The 26,602-nt window shown below is 42.4% G+C and overlaps 1 protein-coding gene across 1 annotated transcript in view; it reads right to left on the reverse strand.

The window, feature by feature from the left end:
• LOC117523633 (metal transporter CNNM4) overlaps positions 1-26,602 on the reverse strand; it is an 84,176-nt gene that overhangs the window by 2,788 nt on the left and 54,786 nt on the right. The window contains exons 5-9 of the mRNA XM_034185208.1: positions 25,369-25,468; positions 23,761-23,909; positions 15,597-15,840; positions 8,334-8,438; positions 2,140-2,241 (exon numbers count right to left, since the gene is read on the reverse strand). Coding sequence (XP_034041099.1) covers positions 2,140-2,241; positions 8,334-8,438; positions 15,597-15,840; positions 23,761-23,909; positions 25,369-25,468 — 700 coding nt within the window. The remainder of the gene's footprint in view (positions 1-2,139; positions 2,242-8,333; positions 8,439-15,596; positions 15,841-23,760; positions 23,910-25,368; positions 25,469-26,602) is intronic.

Raw genomic sequence — 26,602 nt, forward strand, 5'->3', positions numbered from 1 at the left:
TTTCTGTTTTTCATACAATATGATCAAAGGACATAAGTGCCCGTAGTCTAAGCATCACCCGTTTATTCTTGCATGTACAAGATGTAAATTTACCAGATTGTAAAAAAAAAAAAAAACAATCTATGAATGAATAAACAAAACAAAATAGTTGATTTTTCAACTTATGATTATGTAATTCAGAAAGGAAATGTTTTTAAAATTTTACAGGTGGTATCATCATGGTCCCGTCACCTTCCAGGAACACCATAATCCAAGCCCAGTTACAGAATGTCAACCTTTTTGAAACTGGATTTTTACCACAGACCGAGAGAGATGTTTTTGCATCACAATACTGAAATGGTCCTGATTACAGTAGTGTTCAGAGTAATAGTAGTGCTATGTGACTGAAAAGATTAATCCAGGTTTTGAGTATATTTCTTATTGTTACATGGGAAACAAGGTACCAGTAGATTCTCACAAATCCAACAAGACCAAGCATTCATGATATGCACACTCTTAAGGCTATGAAATTGGACTATTAGTGAAATAAAATAGAAAAGGGGGTGTTCACAATAATAGCATCTGCTGTTGACGCTACAAACTCAAAACCATTATGTTCAAACTGCTTTTTTAGCAATCCTGTGAATCACTAAACAAGTATTTAGTTGTATAACCACAGTTTTTCATGATTTCTTCACATCTGCGAGGCATTAATTTTGTTGGTTTGGAACCTAGATTTTGCTCGTTTACTAGTGCTTGGGGTCATTGTCTTGTTGAAACACCCATTTCAAGGGCATGTCCTCTTCAGCATAAGGCAACATGACCTCTTCAAGTATTCTGACATATCCAAACTGATCCATGATACCTGGTATGCGATATATAGGCCCAACACCATAGTAGGAGAAACATGCCCATATCATGATGCTTGCACCACCATGCTTCACTGTCTTCACTGTGAACTGTGGTTTGAATTCAGAGTTTGGGGGTCTCACAAATTGTCTGCGGCCCTTGGACCCAAAAAGAACAATTTTACTCTCATCAGTTTCACAAAATATTCCTCCATTTCTCTTTAGGCCAGTTGATGTGTTCTTTGGCAAATTGTAACCTCTTCTGCACATGTCTTTTATTTAACAGATGGACTTTGCGGGGGATTCTTGCAAATAAATTAGCTTCACACAGGCGTCTTCTAACTGTCGCAGCACTTACAGGTAACTCCAGACTGTCTTTGATCATCCTGGAGCTGATCAATGGGTGAGCCTTTGCCATTCTGGTTATTCTTCTATCCATTTTGATGGTTGTTTTCCGTTTTCTTCCACGTCTCTGTTTTTTTTTTTTTTTTTTTTGTCCATTTTAAAGCATTGGAGATCATTGTAGATGAACAGCCTATATTTTTTTGCACCTGCGTATAAGTTTTCCCCTCTCCAATCAACTTTTTAATCAAACTACGCTGTTCTTCTGAACAATGTCTTGAACGTCCCATTTTCCTCAGGCTTTCAAAGAGAAAAGCATGTTCAACAGGTGCTGGCTTCATCCTTAAATAGGGGACACCTGATTCACACCTGTTTGTTCCTTCAAAATTGACGAACTCACTGACTGAATGTCACACTACTATTATTGTGAACACCCCCTTTTCTACTTTTTTTTACTAATAGCCCAATTTCATAGCCTTAAGAGTGTGCATATAATGAATGCTTGATCTTGTTGGATTTGTGAGAATCTACTGAATCTATTGGTACCTTGTTTCCCATGTAACAATAAGAAATATACTCAAAACCTGGATTCATCTTTTTAGTCACATAGCACTACTATTATTCTGAACACTACTGTACATGATTAATAAAAATATGGTGTTGCAAGTGTTTCTCAAAAGAAGCTCAGCGCTGATCAGCAGAGGCACATGTCTACAAACTGATCCCTCTTCTGCTTAAATTAAAATGCATTGATTTAAAAAAAAAAAAAAAAGTCATTCGGTGTGAGGGCACAGGGACGGAATCATCTAGAGAATATGCTCTGTAGGAAAGAGTAGGATGCTGCAAGTGACACGGCACGTCACCTGTTGCTAAGATACATCCAGTGCTGTTGCTAAGCCTGAGGGTAAAGTTTGGGCACATTTGAAAGTGTGTGGGTGCACGGTGGCTTCATGAAAGAGAGTTCACTCACTCAGTTTATGCAGCAGCCTCTTCCCAATGGTGTCCTCATAGCTGGACAGAGAGAGGGAGCTGATGAAGGGAGAGGTGGATGGCTGAGACTCAGCAGGCATGTCTGAGGAAAAAAAAAACAGGGATGAGATGATAAAACCACTGAATGACAAATATCCCTAAGATTACTGTGCAGTGTTATGCAGGTTAAATTCTGTGATGGATATCTGCTCTGATGATGCTGATGAGCTTTTGGTGTTTAGAAGAAACTTTGTTAAATTCTATTAAGTACTGTAGTGTGCTGCACACCTCCACCGAGCAACTACAGGCTCTTCAACAATGATTTCCTATAATCAGTACTACTAATTGAATAAAATAACAATAATTGATGTTGTGTCCCTAGGTTGTGTCCCTAGGGAGATGTTCCAGGCACGTCCAACCGGGAGGAAGACCTAGGACACACTGGAGAGAATATATTTCCCAGATGGCTTGGGAATGCCTTGAGATCCCCTGGGAAGCTTTACACGACTTTGCCGAGGATAGGGAAGTGTGGACCGAGTTGTTTGCTCTCATGCCACTTGATACATCTGCCTCCAGCATAAAACCCCCTCTGCTATGTCCAAATCTTTTCAGACTTTATGACCCAAAACGGATACATCAATCCTTGGAGAATATTCTTTTTTGTCTCACATGTTCAGCACACATTTTTGTATAGATTATTTTCTGAGGAGGCTGCGGTCATTTAATATCTTCAAAAAACTTCTGTGGATGTTCTGTCAGTCTGTGGTAGCCAGCATCCTCTTTTATACCGTTGTGTGTTTGGGGGCGGCAGCACATCCAAAAAGGACACATCCAGACTAGACAAACTGATCAGGTGGACTGGCTCTGTGGTTGGCATGAAGCTGGACTCTCTGGTGATGGTGGCAGAGAAGAGAACACTAGACAAACTGCTGGACATATGGACAATGCCAGTCACCCTCTGCACACCGTCATCAGCAACCAGAGGAGCCTCTTCAGCCACAGACTGCTCCTTCCCAAGTACAGGACCAACAGACTGAAAAACTCCTTTGTCCCTCAGGCCATCAGACTGTACAACTCCTCACTCAGGGGGGTAACAGGAAGACAAAGGACAGGAAAGTGAGGAGCAGTTGTAGCCAGTAGTTCTGGTATTTATATTTGTATTTCATTTTTGCAAATTGTTTCTTAATTCTACTTTTGATACTCTGTCTGCTTCTTACCCTGTGCGCTACTGTCCAATGCTGCTGGAAACTCAGTTTCCCTGAGGGAGTCTTCACAAGGGATTAATTAAGTTCTATATAATCTATAAACATAGGTTATTAATGTAGGAAACACCAAAGATTTACTTCATTCTCAGTGACTTGAAACAAGCTACTCCCCCTCCTTTGGGCCCTGTCACAACTTTAGCCAGCGCCGACCATTTAAAAAATGCTGGCATATGCTGAATTTTTTTTTCCACTGTTGGACCCATACATAGCGCATTCATAACAAGTTGAACATATACATGTCATATTCTTAACTTTTAATGTGTCAATGAATTTACACCAATGACTGTGTATTGTGTAGCCAGCGTACGCAAATAATGTCCAACTATAGTTCCACTTAGGTGTGCGGCAGCATATCAACAACAACCACGTGGCAATTGCACAAACTTTATCCCCACCCTGGCATGCAATCTGGCGTGCCACTGAGTATACCTGTCATAAACTCTTGTAAGCTGTGCGTGAACTGTGCGCGGCTGCGTGCCAGTGCGCAAATTTTTTTTTTGAAATTTTCAAAACTGGCACGCATTCATTTTATGAACTAGTCATGAACATTGCGCATCCTATTCAAAAACACTGCAAGTCACTGCGTGTCATTGCGCACAGGGCATCTGAATGATTTTGATGAGATGTTACTATCTCTGTTACTACTCTGTTATCTCTGTTACTATCTATGATAAACATAATTTTACAGATAGATTATCTAACTCATAAGAAGGAATGAAAATGCAACTGTTTTATCAATCCATTATAATATATATTATAAATAATGACGTTTGAGACTAAATTCCAAATGCGTTCTCCACCACACAACCTGCAGCTGTAGATAATTTCCCTGTGATTCTGGGAGCAATGAGAAAATGGTTTCATCAGCCAATGCGTCATCGGCTACGAAATGATTATTTTATATAGTGTGTCGACAAGCAGGACAAAGCATGGCATGCAGCGGGACACATTGTCACGACAAATTGCACAGCAGTGCGGGGATCAAATTGTGCAAGTGTCACAGTGCCTGGATCAACATCGCCATCATGCCGAAACGAACTTCTGCTGGCAAGAACTCTCTTGGCCAAGGATGTGGGCATACCCAGGTCCTTCTCCTTTGTTCATCTCTCCTTCTCCTGGCTCTGTTGGCACGCAGCTGGTGCAGTGTCAAATCCATGAGATCAGGCTGATGTTGGAGGACAGCTAGTAGGTATTCTTGTTGCCTTGCTGGATCCTGCATGTCTGTTCACCATGGAGTCTGAAGAGTACTGACAGGTTCCTCCTGCCAAACCCTATTTTTTACATCAATCACTGTCAATACGCCAAATTTCATTGCTTATTACAGTGACAATAAAGTCGCTCTTATTATACTGTAGCTGATACGTTCAGTAAGTTCTGTGGTCATCGAGAACTCGGCAAACAAGTTACACATAGTTTCACAGCACATTACTCATAGGTTATAAATAAGTTTTGGGTACGCTAAACATTATCTCGCCTATTTCGACTTATGAGTCACAAGTAATGTGTGGACGTGTACATAACGTACCTACAATTTATGTCCCATGTGTGCAGGACATATGAGAACTCAGCCACATGGGGTGTGCAGCCAGTACATTGAGTGCCGGTCCCAAGCCCGGATAAATGAGGAGGGTTGCGTCAGGAAGGGCATCTGGCGTAAAACAAGCCAACCCAACTATGCAGACTCAGAATCTAATTCCCATACCGGATCGGTCGCGGCCCGGGTTAACAACGTCCGCCACTGGTGCTATTGCCCAACAGGGTGCCGGTGGAAATTGGGCTACTGCTGGGCAAAGATGACGAAGAAGAGGAGGAAAACGTTGCCACGAACAGCGGGAGAAGAAGAAAACTAGAAGGGTGGAAATGAGAGTGGGGACTTTGAATGTTGGTAGTATGACTGGTAAAGGGAGAGAGCTGGCTGATATGATGGAGAGGAGAAAGGTAGACATATTGTGTGTGCAAAAGATCAAGTGGAAGGGAAGTAAGAGCAGGAGCATTGGCGGTGGGTACAAGTTGTTGTATCATGGTGAGGACAGGAAGAGAAATGGTGTTGGGGTCATTTTAAAGGAAGAGTATGTTAAAAGTGTGTTGGAGGTTAAGCGAGTGTCTGACAGGGTGACGAGTGTGAAGTTGGAAATTGAAGGGGTGATGATGAATATCATCAGTGCATATGCCCCACAGGTAGGTTGTGAGATGAAGGAGAAAGATGATTTCTGGAGTGTATTAGATGAGGTGGTGGAGAGTGTGCCCAAGCATGAAAGAGTGGTGATAGGAGCAGACTTCAATGGGCATGTTGGTGAAGGGAACAGAGGTGATGAGGAAGTAATGGGTAGATATGGTATCAAGGATAGGAATGGGGAAGGACAGATGGTAGTTGATTTTGCAAAAAGGATGGAAATGGCTGTGGTGAATACCTACTTTAAGAAAAGGGAGGAGCACAGGGATACATATAAGAGTGGAGGAAGGTGCACACAGGTGGACTACATTCTTTATAGGAGATGCAAGCTAAAAGAAATCACAGACTGTAAGGTGGTAGCAGGAGAGAGTGTCACTAGACAGCATAGGATGGTTGTTTGTAGGATGACTTTAGAGGTAAAGAAGAAGAAGAGAGTGAGAGCTCAACAAAGGATCAGATGGTGGAAGCTGAAGGAGGAAGACTGTTGTGTGAAATTTAGCGAGCAGGTGAGAGAAGCACTAGTTGGAGGGGAAGCAGTTTTGGACAACTGAAAAAGTACAGCAGATGTGGTGAGGGAGACAGCTAGGGCAGTACTGGGTATGACACCTGGACAGTGGAAGGAAGACAAGGAGACTTGGTGGTGGAATGAAGAGGTCCAGGAAAGCATAAGGAAAAAGAGGTTGGCGAAAAAGGTTTGGGATAGTCGGAGAGATGAAGAAAGTAGACAGGAATACAAGGAGATGCGGCGTAAGGCGAGAAGAGAAGTGGCAAAAGCAAAGGAAAAGGCATATTGCGAGCTGTACAAGAAGTTGAATAGTGAGGAAGGAGAAAAGGACTTGTACCGATTGGCCAGACAAAGGGACAGAGCTGGAAAGGATGTGCAGCAGGTTAGGGTGGTAAAAGATGCACATGGTAATGTGCTGACAAGTGAGGAGTGTGTGCTGAGAAGGTGGAGGGAATATTTTGAAGAGTTGATGAATAAAGAAAATGAGCGAGAGAAAAGGCTGGATGATGTGAGAGTAAATCAGGAAGTAAAAGAGATTAGCAAGGAAGAAGTGAGGGCTGCTATGAAGAGTGGAAAGGCAGTTGGTCCAGATGACATTTCAATGGAGGCATGGAAATGTCTAGGAGAGATGGCAGTAGAGTTTCTAACCAGATTGTTTAATAAAATCTTGGAAAGTGAGAGGATGCCTGAGGAGTGGAGACGAAGTGTGCTGGTTCCTATTTTCAAGAACAAGGGTGATGTGCAGAGCTGCAGTAACTACAGAGGCATAAAGCTGATCAGCCACAGCATGAAGTTATGGGAAAGAGTAGTAGAAGCTAGGCTTAGAAAACAGGTGAAGATCTGTGAGCAGCAATATGGTTTCATGCCGAGAAAGAGCACTACAGATGCAATGTTTGCTCTGAGAATACTGTTGGAAAAGTACAGAGAACGACAGAAAGTTACATTGTGTGTTTGTGGACTTAGAAAAAGCTTATGATAGGGTGCCAAGAGAAGAGTTGTGGCATTGTATGAGGAAGTCTGGAGTGGCAGAGAAGTATGTTAGGGTAGCGCAGGACATGTACAAGAATAGTGTGACAGAGGTGAGATGCGCAGTCGGAATGACAGACTCATTCAAGGTGGAGGTGGGATTACACCAAGGATCAGCTCTGAGTCCTTTCTTGTTTGCAGTTGTGATGGACAGGTTGACAGATGAGATCAGACAGGAGTCCCCATGGACTATGATGTTTGCAGATGACATTGTGATCTGTAGTGAGAGTAGAGAGCAAGTTGAGTCTAGTCTGGAGAAGTGGAGATATGCTTTGGAGAGAAGGGGAATGAAAGTCAGTAGAAGCAAGACTGAGTACATGTGTGTGAACGAGAGGGAGCCCAGTGGAATAGTGCAGTTACAAGGAGTAGAAGTGGTGAAAGTAGATGAGTTTAAATACTTGGGGTCAACTGTTCAAAGTAATGGAGAGTGTGGTAGAGAGGTGAAGAAGAGAGTGCAGGCAGGGTGGAGTGGGTGGAGAAAGGTGGCAGGAGTGATTTGTGACCGAAGAATATCAGCAAGAGTGAAGGGGAAAGTTTACAAAACAGTAGTGAGACCAGCTATGTTGTATGGTTTAGAGACAGTGGCACTAACAAAAAGACAGGAGGCAGAGCTGGAGGTGGCAGAGCTGAAGATGTTGAGATTCTCTTTGAGAGTGACAAGAATGGACAAGATTAGGAATGAACATATCAGAGGGACAGCTCAGGTGGGACAGTTTGGAGACAAAGTCAGAGAGGCGAGATTGAGATGGTTTGGACATGTGCAGAGGAGGGACCCAGGGTATATAGGGAGAAGGATGCTGAGGATGGAGCCACCAGGCAGGAGGAGAAGAGGGAGACCAAAGAGGAGATTCATGGATGTGCTGAGAGAGGACATGCAGGTGGTTGGTGTGACAGCGGAAGATACAGAGGACAGGGTGAGATGGAAACGATTGATCTGCTGTGGCGACCCCTAACAGGAACAGCCGAAAGACAAAGAAGAAGTGTGCAGGACATATGAGCCATACGCTGGCATATGTCGAAAATATTGTGCATGGCAAAAAAAAATTTGACGACCTCACCATATTACGACATATATCAACGCGCTCTTAACTTATACAAAACTTACCAATAACTTATTAGACATACGCCAGCGTATGCCGGCCTTTTTAATATGCTCAGCATATTCTGGCTAAATCATCAAGGTGTGACAGGGTTTTACAAAAGCCAGTTTAACCACAGGCTCTCACCAGTCTCTGCACAATTTTCCGGCCGGTCCTCTTGGATGTACGGAATTTCATCCATGCGAAGGAACACGGTGTCATTAGGACTCCTCTGACCGTCAGACTTGCTGCCTGTCGAAGCAGAATGACAATAATCAACAACAAAACAGCAGCAGGTGCATGTCTCTGCCTGTAAGGGGAGATAGAGAGCTCACTATTGATTGTTCAAAGTACAGTTCTGGGCTGAGGATGAGTTAGAAGTATTGAAGAGGTTGAAATCAGCTGTTTGAAACCATTAACCCCCACTTGCAACTGTGGTATATCATTCGTTGTATATGTTAACTGATAGGGGCCACGACACATCCAATTAAGACAACACGAGAAAATGTAGAAAACAAATACAAAACACACACAAAAAAAACTAAATTAATTCAACAACAGATAGCTGCATCAGAAAAACATCTTACAAAATCAAACGTGCAAACACAGAGAATAGAAACATAACCAAGAGCACATTTTAATTTAATTAATGTTTCTTCTGCAAATATAAAGTGTTCATGGAGACTAAAAACACCTCAAGAATACTCAAATGGGATTAAACAAAAAGAATTCTGCCAGTGGATGTTCAAATCTCTAAATGAGCTTCAGCTTCAGACTTTGATATTACAGCAAAAAGGCAGATATGATGTTAGAAATGGTTGGAAGATGTTTTTCCACTTGGTGAAAGGTATGCTCCAGTTTGATGGCAGCGAAAGGATAAGACCTCATCAGGTCCTGGAGCATCCATTCATCAGCAAGTACCATCCAGAGGACAATGAACAGCATCACTCTGATGGACAATCTTGCATCAAATCATCCACATGTCCAAGTCTGACTTGTAATGATGGAAAGACCAAAACAGAGCTCCAAGCAAGCACTGGTGCTAAGAGGTACTGCTACAACAACATCATGGAACTGTGCAAGGACTCAAAGTGCAAACAGCCAAGAAGACCAACCACTCAGATAACCAGTGGGAAAGCTGTGACTGAATTACCTCATCTGGAAAAGCGTGGCCAGTGCCCCTCTGTTAATGCTGCCCAGTCTGCAGCGAATCGTCACTGTGCAGACTCATCCTTCTGACCCAGCCACCCCCAAAAACCATCAACCCTCAACCTGTCAATCAGTCGGAGTCCCACAGAAATATCAAATCAAATCAATTTTATTTATATAGCACCAAATCACAACAAACAGTTGCCCCAAGGCGCTCTACATTGTAAGGCAAAGCCATACAATAATTACGGAAAAACCCCAACAGTCAAAACGACCCCCTGTGAGCAAGCACTTGGCGACAGTGGGAAGGAAAAACTCCCTTTTAACAGGAAGAAGCTCCAGCAGAACCAGGCTCAGGGAGGGGCAGTCTTCTGCTGGGACTGGTTGGGGCTGAGGGAGAGAACCAGGAAAAAGACATGCTGTGGAGGGGAGCAGAGATCAATCACTAATGATTAAATGCAGAGTGGTGCATACAGAGTAAAAAGAGAAAGAAACACTCAGTGCATCATGGGAACCCCCCAGCTGTCTAAGTCTATAGCAGCATAACTAAGGGATGGTTCAGGGTCACCTGATCCAGCCCTAACTATAAGCTTTAGCAAAAGGGACAGTTTTAAGCCTAATCTTAAAAGTAGAGAGGGTGTCTGTCTCCCTGATCCGAATTGGGAGCTGGTTCCACAGGAGTGGAGCCTGAAAGCTGAAGGCTCTGCCTCCCATTCTACTCTTAAAAACCCTAGGAACTACAAGTAAGCCTGCAGTCTGAGAGCGAAGCGCTCTATTGGGGTGATATGGTACAATGAGGTCCCTAAGATAAGATGGGACCTGATTATTCAAAACCTTATAAGTAAGAAGAAGAATTTTAAATTCTATTCTAGAATTAACAGGAAGCCAATGAAGAGAGGCCAATATGGGTGAAATATACTCTCTCGTTCTAGTCCCCGTCAGTACTCTAGCTGCAGCATTTTGAATTAACTGAAGGCTTTTCAGGGAACTTTTAGGACAACCTGATAATAATGAATTACAATAGTCCAGCCTAGAGGAAATAAATGCATGAATTAGTTTTTCAGCATCACTCTGAGACAAGACCTTTCTAATTTTAGAGATATTGCGCAAATGCAAAAAAGCAGTCCTACATATTTGTTTAATATGCGCATTGAATGACATATCCTGATCAAAAATGACTCCAAAATTTCTCACAGTATTACTAGAGGTCAGGGTAATACCATCCAGAGTAAGGATCTGGTTAGACACCATGTTTCTAAGATTTGTGGGGCCAAGTACAATAACTTCAGTTTTATCTGAGTTTAAAAGCAGGGAATTAGAGGTCATCCATGTCTTTATGTTTGTAAGACAATCCTGCAGTTTAGCTAATTGGTGTGTGTCCTCTGGCTTCATGGATAGATAAAGCTGGGTATCATCTGCGTAACAATGAAAATTTAAGCAATGCTGTCTAATAATACTGCCTAAGGGAAGCATGTATAAAGTGAATAAAATTGGTCCTAGCACAGAACCTTGTGGAACTCCATAATTAACCTTAGTCTGTGAAGCAGATTCCCCATTTACATGAACAAATTGTAATCTATTAGATAAATATGATTCAAACCACTGCAGCGCAGTGCCTTTAATACCTATGCCATGCTCTAATCTCTGTAATAAAATTTTATGGTCAACAGTATCAAAAGCAGCACTGAGGTCTAACAGAACAAGCACAGAGATGAGTCCACTGTCTGAGGCCATAAGAAGATCATTTGTAACCTTCACTAATGCTGTTTCTGTACTATGATGAATTCTAAACCCTGACTGAAACTCTTCAAATAGACCATTCCTCTCCAGATGATCAGTTAGCTGTTTTACAACTACCCTTTCAAGAATTTTTGAGAGAAAAGTAAGGTTGGAGATTGGCCTATAATTAGCTAAGATAGCTGGGTCAAGTGATGGCTTTTTAAGTAATGGTTTAATTACTGCCACCTTAAAAGCCTGTGGTACATAGCCAACTAATAAATATAGACTGATCATATTTAAGATTGAAGCATTAATTAACGGTAGGGCTTCCTTGAGCAGCCTCGTAGGAATGGGGTCTAATAGACATGTTGATGGTTTGGAGGAAGTGACTAATGAAAGTAACTCAGACAGAACAATCAGAGAGAGAGTCTAACCAAATACCAGCATTACTGAAAGCAGTCGAACATAAAGATATGTCTTTGGGATGGTTATGAAGAATTTTTTCTCTAATAGTTAAAATGTTATTTGCAAAGAAAGTCATGAAGTCATTACTAGTTAAAGTTAAAGGAATACTCGGCTCAATAGAGCTCTGACTCTTTGTCAGCCTGGCTACAGTGCTGAAAAGAAACCTGGTGTTTTTCTTATTTTCTTCAATTAGTGATGAGTAGTAAGATGTCCTAGCTTTACGGAGGGCTTTTTTTTTATAGAGCAACAGACTCCAGGCTAAGTGAAGATCTTCTAAATTAGTGAGACGCCATTTTCTCTCCAACTTACGGGTTATCTGCTTTAAGCTGCGAGTTTGAGTTATACCACGGAGTCAGGCACTTCTGATTTAAGGCTCTCTTTTTCAGAGGAGCTACAGCATCCAAGTTGTCCTCAATGAGGATATAAAACTACTGACGAGATAATCTATCTCACTCACAGAGTTTAGGTAGCTACTCTGCCCTGTGTTGGTATATGGCATTGGAGAACATAAAGAAGGAATCATATCCTTAAACCTAGTTACAGCGCTTTCTGAAAGACTTCTACTGTAATGAAACTTATTCCCCACTGCTGGGTAGTCCATCAGAGTAAATTTAAATGTTATTAAGAAATGATCAGACAGAAGGGGGTTTTCAGGGAATACTGTTAAGTCTTCAATTTCCATACCATAAGTCAGACCAAGATCTAAGGTATGATTAAAGTGGTGGGTGGACTCATTTACATTTTGAGCAAAGCCAATCGAGTCTAACAATAGATTAAATGCAGTGTTGAGACTGTCATTCTCAGCATCTGTGTGGATGTTAAAATCGCCCACTATAATTATGTTATCTGTTGTATGGCTGGGGGGGCCTGGCTGCCGGTTTGTTTGCCTTTTGTGTTTCCTCCCAGGTGGCGTGCATTTGGGACTGAGTGGCTGTGTTGCTGAGGCTGTTAGGACTTCACCCTGATCACCTGCGACTCGTCAGGACTCACAGCTGAGGTGCATCTGGAGGGATTGGAGTATGTTGGCATTTAAGACTGAAGTGCACAGTGTGCATTTGCCAGAGACTCGACCTTGTGACCAGACGGGTGAGATCGTCGTCTTGGGAGCCATCTCATCAGCAGCGGACGCTGAGAATGTCCAGGTTTGATGCACGGTCTGTGAAAGAGGAGAGGGTGAGGTCTCACGCTCGTCAGCACACTTCCTGAGGTACGTTGGATTTTGTGACTAACAGTTATACAGTCAGTAAATGTGGTGTCCCTCACACCTTATTGTATTGAGCTGTATGTTACTCATGTATCAGCTTCCACTGCGGTGGTGATTTGTGAACGGGATGTTCCATGCCTGCAGGTTGGAAGCTGATCAGTAATCAAGCCAGGAAGTGTTTGCTGTTTGTACACCTTTAAGTGTTCTGTGTGTAGAGTGTGGACTCACATAATGGTTCCTTCTTTCACAGACTCGGTTGTTGCGGCCACCTGGGGGGTGTCGGCGGGGTCCTTGGGTCCGAAACAGCTTCTGGCTCCGGACCATTAGCGCTGCTGGGAGCGCACCACGCCAGACCGCACCTTTTATTATTATTATGATCACTGTTATGTATTAAATTCAGTTAGCCTTTGTACCGTGCTCTGCTTATTTCATACTGGGTCCTTCAAACGCTGGTCGGTTCTCCGAGCTGCGTCCGACACATAACATTATCTGAGCTAAGCACTAAGACAAAAGGTCTGAAAATTCACAGAGAAACTCACAGTAACGACCAGGTGGACGATAGATAACAACAAATAAAACTGGTTTTGGGGACTTCCAATTTGGATGGACAAGACTAAGAGTCAAGCTTTCAAATGAATTAAAGCTCTGTCTGGGTTTTTGATTAATTAATAAGCTGGAGTGGAAGATTGCTGCTAATCCTCCGCCTCGGCCCATGTTACGAGTGTTTTGGCAGTTAGTGTGACTCGTGGGTGTTGACTCATTTAAACTAACATATTCATCCTGCTGTAACCAGGTTTCTGTAAGGCAGAATAAATCAATATGTTGATCAATTATTATATCATTTACTAACAGGGACTTAGAAGAGAGAGATCTAATGTTTAATAGACCATATTTAACTGTTTTAGTCTGGTGCACTTGAAGGTGCTATATTATTTTTTCTTTTTGAATTTTTATGCTTAAATATATTTTTGCTGGTTATTGCTGGTCTGGGAGCAGGCACCGTCTCTACGGGGATGGGGTAATGAGGGGATGGCAGGGGGAGAGAAGCTGCAGAGAGGTGTGTAAGACTACAACTCTGCTTCCTGGTCCCAACCCTGGATAGTCACGGTTTGGAGGATTTAAGAAAATTGGCCAGATTTCTAGAAATGAGAGCTGCTCCATCCAAAGTGGGATGGACGCCGTCTCTCCTAACAAGACCAGGTTTTTCCCAGAAGCTTTGCCAATTATCTATGAAGCCCACCTCATTTTTTAGACACCACTCAGACAGCCAGCAATTCAAGGAGAACATGCGGCTAAACATGTCACTCCCGGTCCGATTGGGGAGGGGCCCAGAGAAAACTACAGAGTCCGACATTGTTTTTGCAAAGTTACACACCGATTCGTAACCGGGTGTCATTACTGCCGACGTGAATTACAATCTTACCAAATTTACACTTAGCCATAGCCAGCCGTTTCAAATTTCCTTCAGTGTCGCCTGCTCTGGCCCCCGGAAGACAACTGACTATGGTTGCTGGTGTCGCTAACTTCACATTTCTCAAAACAGAGTCGCCAATAACCAGAGTTTGTTCCTTGGCGGGTGTGTCGCCGAGTGGGGAAAAACGGTTAGAGATGTGAATGGGTTGGCGGTGTACACGGGGCTTCTGTTTAGGACTACGCTTCCTCCTCACAGTCACCCAGTCGGCCTGCTTTCCCGGGTGCTCGGGATCTGCTGGAGGGAAACTAACGGCTGCTAAGCTACCTTGGTCCGCACCGACTACAGGGGCCTGGCTAGCTGTCGGATTTTCCAAGGTGCGGAGCCGAGTCTCCAATTCGCCCAGCCTGGCCTCCAAAGCTACGAATAAGCTACACTTATTACAAGTACCATTACTGCTAAAGGAGGCCGAGGAATAACTAAACATTTCACACCCAGAGCAGAAAAGTGCGAAATAGACAGGAGAAGCCGCCATGCTAAACCGGCTAAGAGCTAGTAGCTGCGCTAAGCTAGCGGATTCCTAAAAACACACAAAGTGAATAATGTGTAAATAATTTAGAGGTGATTCAGCAGAGGGAGTGCTTTAGTTAAGGCACGTGAAGATTACACTGTGAAAGAAATCGTTATCTAATTAACAAGATCAATCTAACTGCGCAGATTAAACAGCTAACAGATACAGCAAAACACCACTGTGCTCCGGAACAGGAAGTGATACAATACCGCAGTGAGAGCCAACCACCAGTAGAGGCACCACAAGAGGGCATACCTCCATCAAATATCAGCTCAGGATTGAAAAGGAGGATGGGTTCTGAAAGACAAAACAGCTTGTTGTGCACTTTCTGACCTCTGCAGGCAGCCAACAAAAGTGTAGAGGCTGGAGCATTCAAATAATACACTTAATCCCACCTCCAGCAGAAACTGGGCACCTTATAAACCACCAGGGCCAGTCACCTTGGTGATCTGAGACCATGGATGAGACCCTTCAGCTCTTTGCTTGGTGCTTTATCATACATTTTTTTCTTTAGTTCCTGTTCAAGATCTCATTTTTTTTAATCTGATATGAAACTTTGCTTTTGACCTGTTCAAATCAATATGACTTGCATTATACACGTGGTTGTGACGCCTGACACACATTTAGTCTGCTTCATAAATATTTATGCATTGAAAGTTTTTTGGAGTCATAACAGCACATTTAAGTTGAAAGATAAGCGACCTTGGAACATGTTTCTGCATATTAGCATTGAGCATAACAAAGTATATTTTTCAAGTCTTATTTCATAAATTCCATCATTTCAGATTTTAATGGGGTATTTTCATATAAAATCCTTGCAAACTGACTAACTTCCACTGCACAAAGGAAAATGTCTAAAAAGCATTTGGACATTTAACAGACGGCACTTACGGACTATACGGTTTCTTTCGTTGAGCTGGGAGGTGCTGCGAAGGCTGCTGTAGGGGTGGAGTCGTGCAAGGTGTGCCAGGCCCAGCCGTGTGTGTGTGGTCGTCAGGGGAAGGGCGATGCTGTGGGAACGGGCTTCTGGAACCGCAGGTCTTCCTGTAAGGTCCCTGTCGATGGGGTCTGGGGTCTGTGGAGAGCTGTCCATCTTGGTGGCCCTTAGAGCATTCTGGTAGTGGTTCCTGGTGATCTGGTGGGTGCATTGTCAGTATAGCGTCAGTATGTGCAGATGCAGTTCGGCCTACAGTGTATTTTGACATCAACAGGCTTTCTCTCTGTTTAGGGTGTGTGACAGCCTGTCGTCGTTTAATTAACAAACTGATGAATTTCTTGGAATTCAGATACATCAAGACACATAATGTTAAAGCAGACAGTTACTTTCTCATGGTATATAACACATTACATCACAAACCTCCCCAATCAGGCTTTTGGACAGGTTGTGTCCTCTTGATAGGGGTGTCAATTTGCTTTTTTGGTAGAAAGACACAACTGTCTTTGTTCACATCCTGTTAAATTTATCTGTTCTACATGTGGAAATAAATAGACTGAATTGCTGACCTGCTCCTGAAATACACTGAAGGGTCATTTTATCACTGGATAGCGGTCAAAACATGACTTTGTGTTCATGTTCAGTTCAGGCCAAGTCTGCTGTTGGTGCTGCATGTCATTGCATCCTCCACATGGTCCTTGATGTCAGCCACCCAAGCAGAAAAACTGGTCCATCTCCACCACATGAAAGTAACTGTTTATCTGCCACATCTAGGTGACATTGTGAGGATCACCTTGACCTTCTCCAGCTACCGTGGTCCTCAAAACTCGAGTACCTGCATGCTGGATCATGCAGATCATGCACAGAGAAATGGGCCACATGGCCAAAATGTCAAAGCTGACACTCCCTCACAATGTGATGCTCCTCATCTTAGTCATTTGATACAAAGTCATTCATTCCATATTATACTTATTTCTTATTTAATTATGTTCTAGTATATTTTGTTTTCTCAATATTTTGAGGGATTGGTGTTCTGCATTTAAGTTAAAGGAGAATACCCAGAACTTGCTACAATGGTGTGGAAGACGTCCTTCCCATCCACATGTGAGGTCAGATTTTCTGCTCTGCCCACCACACACACACAAAGACTGCCTGTGTCTCAATTCAGGGGCAGCATTCTTCTAAGACTGTTCTATGAAGATCTGGCCAACTGAGACCATGGAGGCAGAACCAACAGTGCTGTGCAATGAGACGGTCTTGCCCACTGAGCATTTTACAACTGCGTCATTAGCTTACCCCACATTGTCACCTAGCACCCTTGACAACTACATGTGACAAACTAGTGTAGTGGGTGTAATCTACAGCTGAGTAATAATTATTAAATACTTACATAGTACACTTTTCTTATCAACATAACTTACTTGCAATTGTTCATATGGAGCCCACCATTGTCCTCTTGGCTTTTGTTTGTTTGTTTTTTGTAATTTACTAACAATTTTGTTTTGGAAAAAAAAAAAAAAAAAAAAATTGGACAGTGACTCTTGGTCTGTGAAGTATACATTTGGTGTATCCTTCATTTTCAGGGGATACACTGAAAAAAAATGCTACTTTGGATCAACTTAAAAAAAATTGATGTAATTTGTTACAGCTCATTTTTTTAGTTTCTCACAATGTATATTTATAATTTTGTAAAGTGATTCCAGCAGATTTAAACTGGAAACCACAATTTTCCATTAGACCAATGTAAATAAGTACTTTGAATGAAGTGCACTGTGTTTCACTTTTTTCAGTGTAGAAGGCTGCACTTGTCAGCCGTGTTGCAAGGAGCCTTTAAAATGAGATGGCCTTGTCACTCCACTATGGCGCATGCGATCGATGAGTGCAGCCTTTGGCAAAGGCTATTCACCCAACCACTGGGCAGATAAATATAATGTCTTACCTTATTCGCCGAACCGTGATCATGTATTTGACATGTTTTGTGCATCTAAACTAAGTTTTTTACACTTTTTTTAAGGCTCTGAAAACCAGTGTATGTTTGACACATTTAACTGCGCCATCTTTAATTACTGCGAAAAAAAAAAAAACACTGCAATGGATGAAAGCAGACAAACTTCATAAGCATTTTGTACGGAAGCCTGTTAACGACGACGAAACAGTTTTTATGAACAAAATGCTGCTTGTTGCCTGTAAGATGGTGTTTGTTTGACACAGTTCCCTGCGTGTGATGAGCCAAACAGAACCGCTTTAGATCACAGCCTCTCCGCGGGCTGCGAACCCTCCCACAGCCGGTGAGAAAATATCAGTTTTGTAAACAAAACCTATCTTGAGTGTACTACAAGCTACTGTAATGCACTATTTGACTTTAGAACACAAGGAACTACTATTACAAACATTTATTTAAACAGCTGTTATGATTGTGGAGTGTATAGAGCGCTGTAAGTATATTATAACCTAGGCAGCCTGATCTTTTATAGTTTTAGTTTTATATTTTATATTTAGTTTTATATTTTCTTTTGTGTTTTTAATCAGGTTCTATTATTGTTGTTGTTGCTCCTCTTCTTCTTTGTCTTTCAGCTGTTCCCGTTAGGGGTCGCCACAGCAGATCAATCGTTTCCATCTCACCCTGTTGTTGCTACTATCATTAATAATATATAAACAAAATAAATTAAAAAAATATTACAATTTGTAATACATTTGGCTCTTTTATGATGTCAGACATCAAGGCTCTCTCAGACCAAACACCAGAGCCTCTGTGAGTGGGGACTGTGTGGTTCCAAAGCACAGAACATCTTTTGGACAGTCCAGCTTCTCTGCTGGAGCCCGACTGTGGAACTCACTCCTCACACATTTAAAACTGGAGACTGATATGACCACCTTTAGTAGGTGTGTGAAACTGTGGCTAAAATCAGGACAGAACTGTGCACATGGTGATGTATAAAATGAAAAGTATTGTGTATATAGTAGGTGCAATCATGTAAATTTTGTATTGTGTTAATTCTAAAAGCCCTCTATGGACAGGTGTTGAAAATTAGCATATTTTGCTATAACACTTAAAACATTGCATCTGGTTTGTCCAATGTGAATGTTATGTCCATATTAAACAAATAAATAACAAACGCTGAGCCATTACTGTACAGAAAACAAATGCACACAAACGTGCTGACAGCTGCAACAGCTTATTGCTAACTTTAACATTGAAAATGCCATAGACATCCTAACGCGTTAGCATTGGTCCCGTTTTTTTTTTTTTTTTTTTTATACATCTATCAACTGTTTCAGAAGACCATAACAGGTTGGTTTAGCATGAAAAGGTAAGTATTACTCACAGACATATGCTCTTTTGGGTTTTAGTGGGGGGAAATTAAGCTAAAGCGAAATACGAGGTCTATTTGAAAAGTATCTGACTGGATCCGTGACCATCATGTGCCATTTCTCTGGTTATCACAAGAGCTGGACATCAACCATTTCTGGCAGATTGAACTTTTAACAAGAGATTTTGTCATGGAAAGCTGAGCCTCCGCTCCTCTTTCCATGACAAAAACTCCTGTAACAGTGGAATGTGCCGTTCATTTCCAAACTGGCTGCTGTGTTTTATCCGGGACGTCGTCTGACTAGCACAGGAATTGTGAAAAGACGTGAACATCAGCACTTTTTCGGCACATTGAGACAGACGTGTGGAGGAATTCCGCGCATCGCGTTGGTGCCGCATGGCGAACAGCAACGCCGTGATGAAGCCTCACGGGACATGTTCTGGCATGTCCAGGCACATCCACAATTTCTCAGATAATCATTCGATGGAAAAACCACCGACAGCTGTCTGAACGCCATCTCAAAGCCGTCCTGTGAAACCAAAACGGAGGTGGTTTTGTCTCGCTCCAGTAGCGAGTCCATCGTGACGCGCGAAGCCTCCGCTCCGCTTTCCATGACAAAATCTCTTGTTAAAAGTGAAATCTGCCGGAAAATGGTTGATGTCCAGCTCTTGTGATAACCAGAGAAATGGCACATGATGGTCACGGATCCAGACAGCCATCCGTTTAGAAATGAAATGGTCGTTCAGCCTGTCGATGGCGGCTTCGGAGCGCGGCGCGCCCCACAGCCGCTGGGGGCCATCCTTAAAGCGACAGTAACACTCCTTATTCTCTATCAAGCCCGTAACATTTTCACCGAAAGCCAGATAAATTTTTCTAATGGTTTCCAGCTGCCAGTCTCTAACAGTTTCTGAAAAAATTCTGATGGAAAAAAGCCCAAATCATTCCGCCATTTCCTGACAATGAAAATCCGACGAGGGGCTGGACCACTCCTCACTCAAAGCCTGCTCACAGGCTAATGACGCAACCGACAGGCATAGAAAAACTCACGCATGCACACGATGGTTCAAGCTTGTCTGACGCAGTCACATGTGATTGAAATCCATATGGTTTTTGAAAAAAATAATAAGGTCGGATACTTTTCTAATAGACCTCGTAAAACAATGAATCAACGAAGCATTAGATCGAAGCACTGCTTCGATCTGTGAATCACTGCTTTGAAGGTTCAAAGCAAAGCCACGCTGCAGAAAAGTTGATTACAGACCCGCTGCAGGGTCTGTAATCAATGTAGAGAAATGATCATTTTCCTGACCAACACCCAACAAAACAACGGCCACTCTGAAGGACCAATAAGGGAATCGTTAAGCAAAAAGGTTACTGATGTCAGTGGATCGAATGATTTCTTAACGATACCCTTTGGAAAAGAGAATGCCACTTCCTTGTTTGTTTTAGTGTACTTGGTGCACTTGATAGCCGAACACTCAGTTCCTTTAGATCTTGATGTTTTTCTGATGTTGCTGGTATAATAGTTATGATCCATGGTCATGAAAAATGCACATAAACAGAAACTTTTGTCTCTAATAGGACTCTAGAGCAGGGGCGGTCCTGGAGGTGGGTTGACCGGGCAGCCGCCTGGGGCGGCATCGCGGGGGGGGGCATGACCGTGCGAAAAAAAAAAAAAACCTGTACAAAAAAAAAAAAAAAACCGGGGGGTGTTGTCCTGACGGGGGGTTCATGGTTACAACGCGTTCAACTTTTGTTCAGAATCAGCTTCTTATCACTGGTAACGATGCGGCTTTCCCCTCACTCATTCCCGCAGCTTCACAGTGCTTTAAACAGTGTGGACGCTCAGCGTCCAGAGTTTAATAGCGACACAAAGCATGCAGCGAAACGAGACGAGTCATTAGATAAATGCTGGGCTTTGTCCCGCCCATCGGACGCTCAGTGTCTCTGGGGGTCTATGGGGCAGTGGGCTGGCCTCGGCTGGCCCGGACGCTCAGCTTCTGCATGATGATTGGATAATCTGTCTGAGGCTGAATCCCTTTTTGATTGACAGCGAAATGAGCGAATCAGCGATCTTTTGGTGTAAACATCCGTGGGAGCATTTTTAAATTTTCATTCCAGTGTTACCAGATGTACGATAATTATCGGATTTGTATGATAGTTTTGCCCTCTGTACGATGTACGATCAATAATGGGAAAAAAATCCAATATGTACGATAATTTCAGTTGGTTGCCCAAACACGCATCTCTCTCTGACACCCAAGAATCATTTTGCAGGTGTTGCACTCAGGCGGCATCAAAGACACACCACACACAGGGCTGCTGCTGGCTTTGGCCGCCCGGGACAAAGTCATTTGAAAGCCCGCCCCCTCTCTTTACAAAGTAATGAGTTCCCATCCAGTCTGCCGTGACAGGAAGATTCCCCAACCAACAACATTTTTTTTTTTCCGAAACTTTATTTCAACAAATGCAATAACAAACGAACAAAACACAAGAGCAAAGAGATATACAAGAAAAATAAAAAAAGTTCAAGTTCCTTATGGAGGTGTCAACATTTTTTCTGTGTTCAACAAAATCTGCACAAGTGGCCATGGCATCGGATGACGACAGCGACCTCGAGGTTGAATTCGACTCTTTCTGGTCTGGTAATTAACACATGTTTGTGTCCCTTCACAGAAAAAAAAAAATCTTTCTAGTCTGGTAGTGCATTTGCTTGTGCATTTGCGTTCTTTTTGTGCCATAGTTTCCCCATTACTATAATTACTGTTTAAAAATGTGACATAAAATTCTTTGTAAATTAAAAAAAAAAAGTTAAAATAGCTACGTTGTATGCGTTTTGTTTGTGTACGATAATTTCTCCCAAAATATGATAATTTTGAGGTTTTGGTACGATAGTTTCATATTTCATATCTGGCAACACTGTTTTATTCTGTTCTGAGTTGAACCGGAGACTAGCGACAAATCGAGCTTCTATTTCTGGTGTTTTTTTGTTTTTTTTTTGTAGCTGCTTGTGTTTGGAGACTGACTTCTATCACTCTTTCTGACTTCTATCACAGTTTCTGTCCCTACCGAGCAGCGGGTGCTGCTGAGCTCCTCCACCGTCACAAAGCACTCACAGGCGGACAAATTTCACACGAGCCTCACGCCAGTCCCAGCTAGCGAGCTAGCTAGGTAGCAAGCTGCACATAATGGCAGACAATTTGAATGTTGTGGACCGGATTTTGGCGAAGCCATTTGATAGTCTTCCTTACGAAGAAGCCGTGGCTGCTGTTATGGCTTCAGCTCTCAATGGTTTGCAGGCCAAAGTTAAAGCAATAGCCCCCAGTGCAATGTTTGTGCATTGCTATGCACACAGACTGAATCTGGTTCTGTCTCAGGGGGCTAAATGCTTATCTGAGTGCAGAATATTTTTTTGCATCACTCTCTGGGTTTGCCACATTTTTCTCAAAATTCACAAAGAGGATGTCTTTTCTTGAGTATGCAGGCTGCTCAAGGTTGCCCAGAAATGCTCCTACTCGATGGAATTTCACATCACGTATAGTGAGCACTGGGGCAAACAATTATGATGCCTCCTGCTAACTTTTGAGATGATCATTGCAGATAAGTCCATGGATGATGACACATTACACTGTGCCAATTTCTTTGTGTTTGTTATTGCAGTAGTCATTAAAACTGGAAATCTGGTGTGAGTTAATTTGTGGGATTGTGGGTGTTCTGGACGAAGTTAGTGTTTTCATGGGTGGTGGGGAGGAGGTGGTGGTCACGTTAGTGTGCGCGGGGGGGGCACGCAGGGGGTTTCGCCCGGGGAGTAAATCACTCTAGGACTGCCACTGCTCTAGAGTGATACAAAGACTGCCATTGTGCGTCTATAGCAACACCCAGTTACACACATTCAAAATGGTGGCCGGCGCTCAGCCAATTACAATGCAGCATATAGGACGTCCGCCCTCTCTATGTTCTCTCTGACCAACGGTTGGGCTTATAGCCACTCTGGCAGCCTTCATAGGATGCTGATGCTGAATTGATACACATTGATTTTGCAATAAGGACTGATTTTTGTGTGTTTTCTTCTGTGATTAAGGTTGAATTATGCTTTTACTAAAACCAAAACCCCATAATAACTTTGAAGAAGTGACCACCTTCAGTGGCTGTGATTGGAGAGACTGTGTCTGCCGCAACTATTGCCAGTTGTTCTACCTATCACAATGTCACTGGTCTGCCTCCGCTTCCATCCTACTTTCATTCCTTCATAACCGACTCAATACCAAGCAATATGAAACTGTTAAAAGAACCAAGTAATAAGAGACTAACACACACTTGGCTGTGAAAGAGTTCAGCAGCCTCCTGTCCAATAACATTTGGTCCCTTAAGAAGTAGGTAAGAAGCACAATTTTGCTGTGAATGTCCAAATATATATGGACCCAGGTGTAAACATATATCACCAAAGAGAATATTTGCTCATGTGCCCTTTCAGGTTCTGTCTGTGTTTCCTTCACAGTGAGGAAACATGAAAGGGGAGGAGAGGTGAAGTCCAAAAGCACATCCATCATTTGTGGCTAAAATATTCATGGTGGAAATGGAGTTCAATTATTCCCAGTGATTAAAGGAAGGAGGAGGACAGGATGTCTGTGTTTGCTCAGAATTATGGATTAGACCATATCAAAGGCGAATGCTGCAGCAGAGGAAGACTTGACATTTTCAATATTAAATGAAGAGATGTTAAGAAGTGTGGGTACTTGGTGTCGGTGCCAGTTAGGTTTTCCAGTTTGTAGTGTGTGTGTGTGTGTGTGTGTGTGTCTGCTTGTGTAACCTTGAGGATCTGCAGGTCTGTGATCTGTCTGACTGAGTAGTCTGGTAAGTAGACCCCTCCTCCTCCTGTGGGAAGCTGACCCATGCTGCCTCCACTCAGTAATGAATCAGACTGGTTCAGTCCACTGCTCCGAGAACTGCACCTCTGACCTAAACACAAATGAAGAAAAAAAAACATGTTTTCATATACCACCAGTATTTATAGCACATGTCACATTACAAATGTGACATGTGCTATAAATACACAACAACACAATGTTTTTAGACCAGAGGTCAGATAACGAAAATTTATTTTCATAAAGTCTCATGTTACATGTGTTTTACAAAAATTGTTTTTTTTTTATTGAAATTTATTTAAATGCTTTCATTTCTGCTCTCATTCAGTTGTGTCATTTTCAGAGGCATATCAGCTGGACTAAGAGGAAACAAACTTGTTTATAAAGTGCAGAACTGGCAACCTGCTCAGAGTCAGCGGTAAATGTAACAAGGCGTTGCAAAAAAGGTTGAGAGGGTTTTGCCATTCCGGATTAAACAGGAAGGAACTATGCTCTGTGGAATAGCCCCATTGTCATGATCTCTGTCTGTCTGTGTTTATCCTTTGCTACCCCCTTGTGACTGTTCCTGGTGTCATTATTTGGAGTCCCCTGTGGATTTTTGTGTCTGTATTTGTCCTCTGCTTCCCTCTTGTGTCTGTCCTGTGTTTGGTTTTATTATACGTATATTATTATATATTACAGTTTTGTTCCCTTGTGTGTGTAATTTCTAAATCATTTCTCCTATGCCCACTGAATTACTTGTTTGCTTTGCCTTTATGTATTTCATTACTCCCTGTTTCTTTGGCCCACTTCCTGTTTTATTTTGACACCCTTGTTTCTATTGTATGTTTGTAGCTTTCTTCCTGTCTGTTCAACCACTTGCATGTCATTTATCTGATTGCCCTCACCTGCCTCCTGTTTGCAATCTACTCCCAGTGTATTTAAACCCCTGTGTGTCTCTCAATTGGTTGTTTGAATGTTTGTACTTTCTTCTTACTGATATTCCTAGTGTTTCCTTGCATTTGACTTGTTACTGAACCTATTTTTTCCTTGTGTATTTCTGAGCCTGCTTTCCACTTATTGGACAATGTTTCTCATTACTGATTGCTTTCCTGTGTACTGAACTCTGCTCTGGTGCTGACAAATAAAACTCTTTTTGACGCCAACCCCTCTTTTCTCTGCGTTGGGGTCTCAGCCCATTGTCTACTTGTAACACCCATAAGCAAAGCTGAGAAACTGTTTTGCTATTGACACTTCCCAAATGATATATTCCCACAGCTGTTTGTGATCCTGTAATATTCTCACCTGGATTCAGACAGTGTGGCATGTTTTTGCTTGCTTATTGTTCTGAGCAGGATTTTATGTAATCCTGGTTGGGTCAAGTTCTTCCACTGAGAAATTATCTCATATCTGTTCTGTTAAATACATCTCATTTCCCACGGCTGCTGCTTCTTTTCACAGTCTTCCAAATCACAGGGTTTTTTTTTTTTTTCACTTTTTTAAGGGCTGCTGAGCTCTTCCCCATCATCCTCATCCTCACCACTTTGTGTGTGTGTGTGTGTGTGTATACTCGCCAACAGGCAGCGGAGGGATGAGTGCTAGCATCCCATAGTGAGAAAATGCTCCATTTTCAAAACGAAGAGCTTCTTTTCCAATCTCAACCTCCACCTGTCCCTGCAGTGAAAACACATCATTTAAGCACATAGTGTGAGCACAGTATTACTCTTTTGATAATCTGTGCAGGTGCCCTTATATGCCCATGTATATTATAATTTGAAAAATGTTTGTGTAATTGTCTGTGCCCCTTACTCTATGACCTGGCTTAGACATGTATGTACATCATTTAAGAGAGGATAACTCAACTGTTCTAGACTAATATGTTCCCAATGAACAACTTGGGATATGCATCAAAATCTCTATCCAGCATGAACAACCCGCAAAATGACCACAGCCTTTTTTGTCCCAAGTGTTACTTCAAATACACCTGAACTGCAGCAGCTACAGATTTTTGAAGGTATTCAAAATGTTCAGAATGACCAGTACATGTTTAGAATGGTCATAGAAGAGGGTAAAATTTCTAATTCTGCTATGTTAAGAGAAAACTGTTAGAAAACATTAGGTCAAATGACCTACATAGAGTCCGGAATCACCCCACATATTTAGTTAAGTTAAACTTTCTGGGCTGAAATTATGTGCATAAATGTTGGGAAATTTCCATGATAATTTTTAAAACATTCAAGATCTCTAGATACTGCTGTCTCCTAAAGAAACTAGTTTTGTTTTGTATTTTTCACGTTTAAATCAATACTCCATTGATAACAGTGACTGAAAATAAAATTTCATTATATTTGGCAAGGGCAGCACACAGTGGCTTAGTGGTTAGCACTGTTGCCTCACAGAGAGAAGGTCATGGGTTCGATTCCCACCTGTGGCCTTTCTGTGTGGAGTGTGCGTGTTCTCCCTGTGTTTGCATGGGTTCTCTGTGGGTGCTCCGGCTTCCTCCCACATCCAACGGCATGCAGGTTAGGTTGATTGGAAACGTAATTGTTTGTCGGTGTGCGTGTGGGTGTGTTTTTTTGTCTATATGTGACTCTATGACAGACTGGCATCCTGTCCAGGGTGTACCCCACCTCACGCTCTATGACTGCTGGGATAGGCTCCAGCCCCCCGTGACCCTCAACTGGACAAAGCGGTTGAAGATGAGTGAGTGTGTGTATATTTGGCAAATGTTCATTTTCTTTCGATGTACAGTAATAAGCTCACCCACTTATTTTAGCCATTTTCTCTTAAAATATCAAAATAGAAATT

The sequence above is a fragment of the Thalassophryne amazonica genome, chromosome 13, assembly GCF_902500255.1.
Source record: "Thalassophryne amazonica chromosome 13, fThaAma1.1, whole genome shotgun sequence".
NCBI lineage: Eukaryota > Metazoa > Chordata > Actinopteri > Batrachoidiformes > Batrachoididae > Thalassophryne > Thalassophryne amazonica.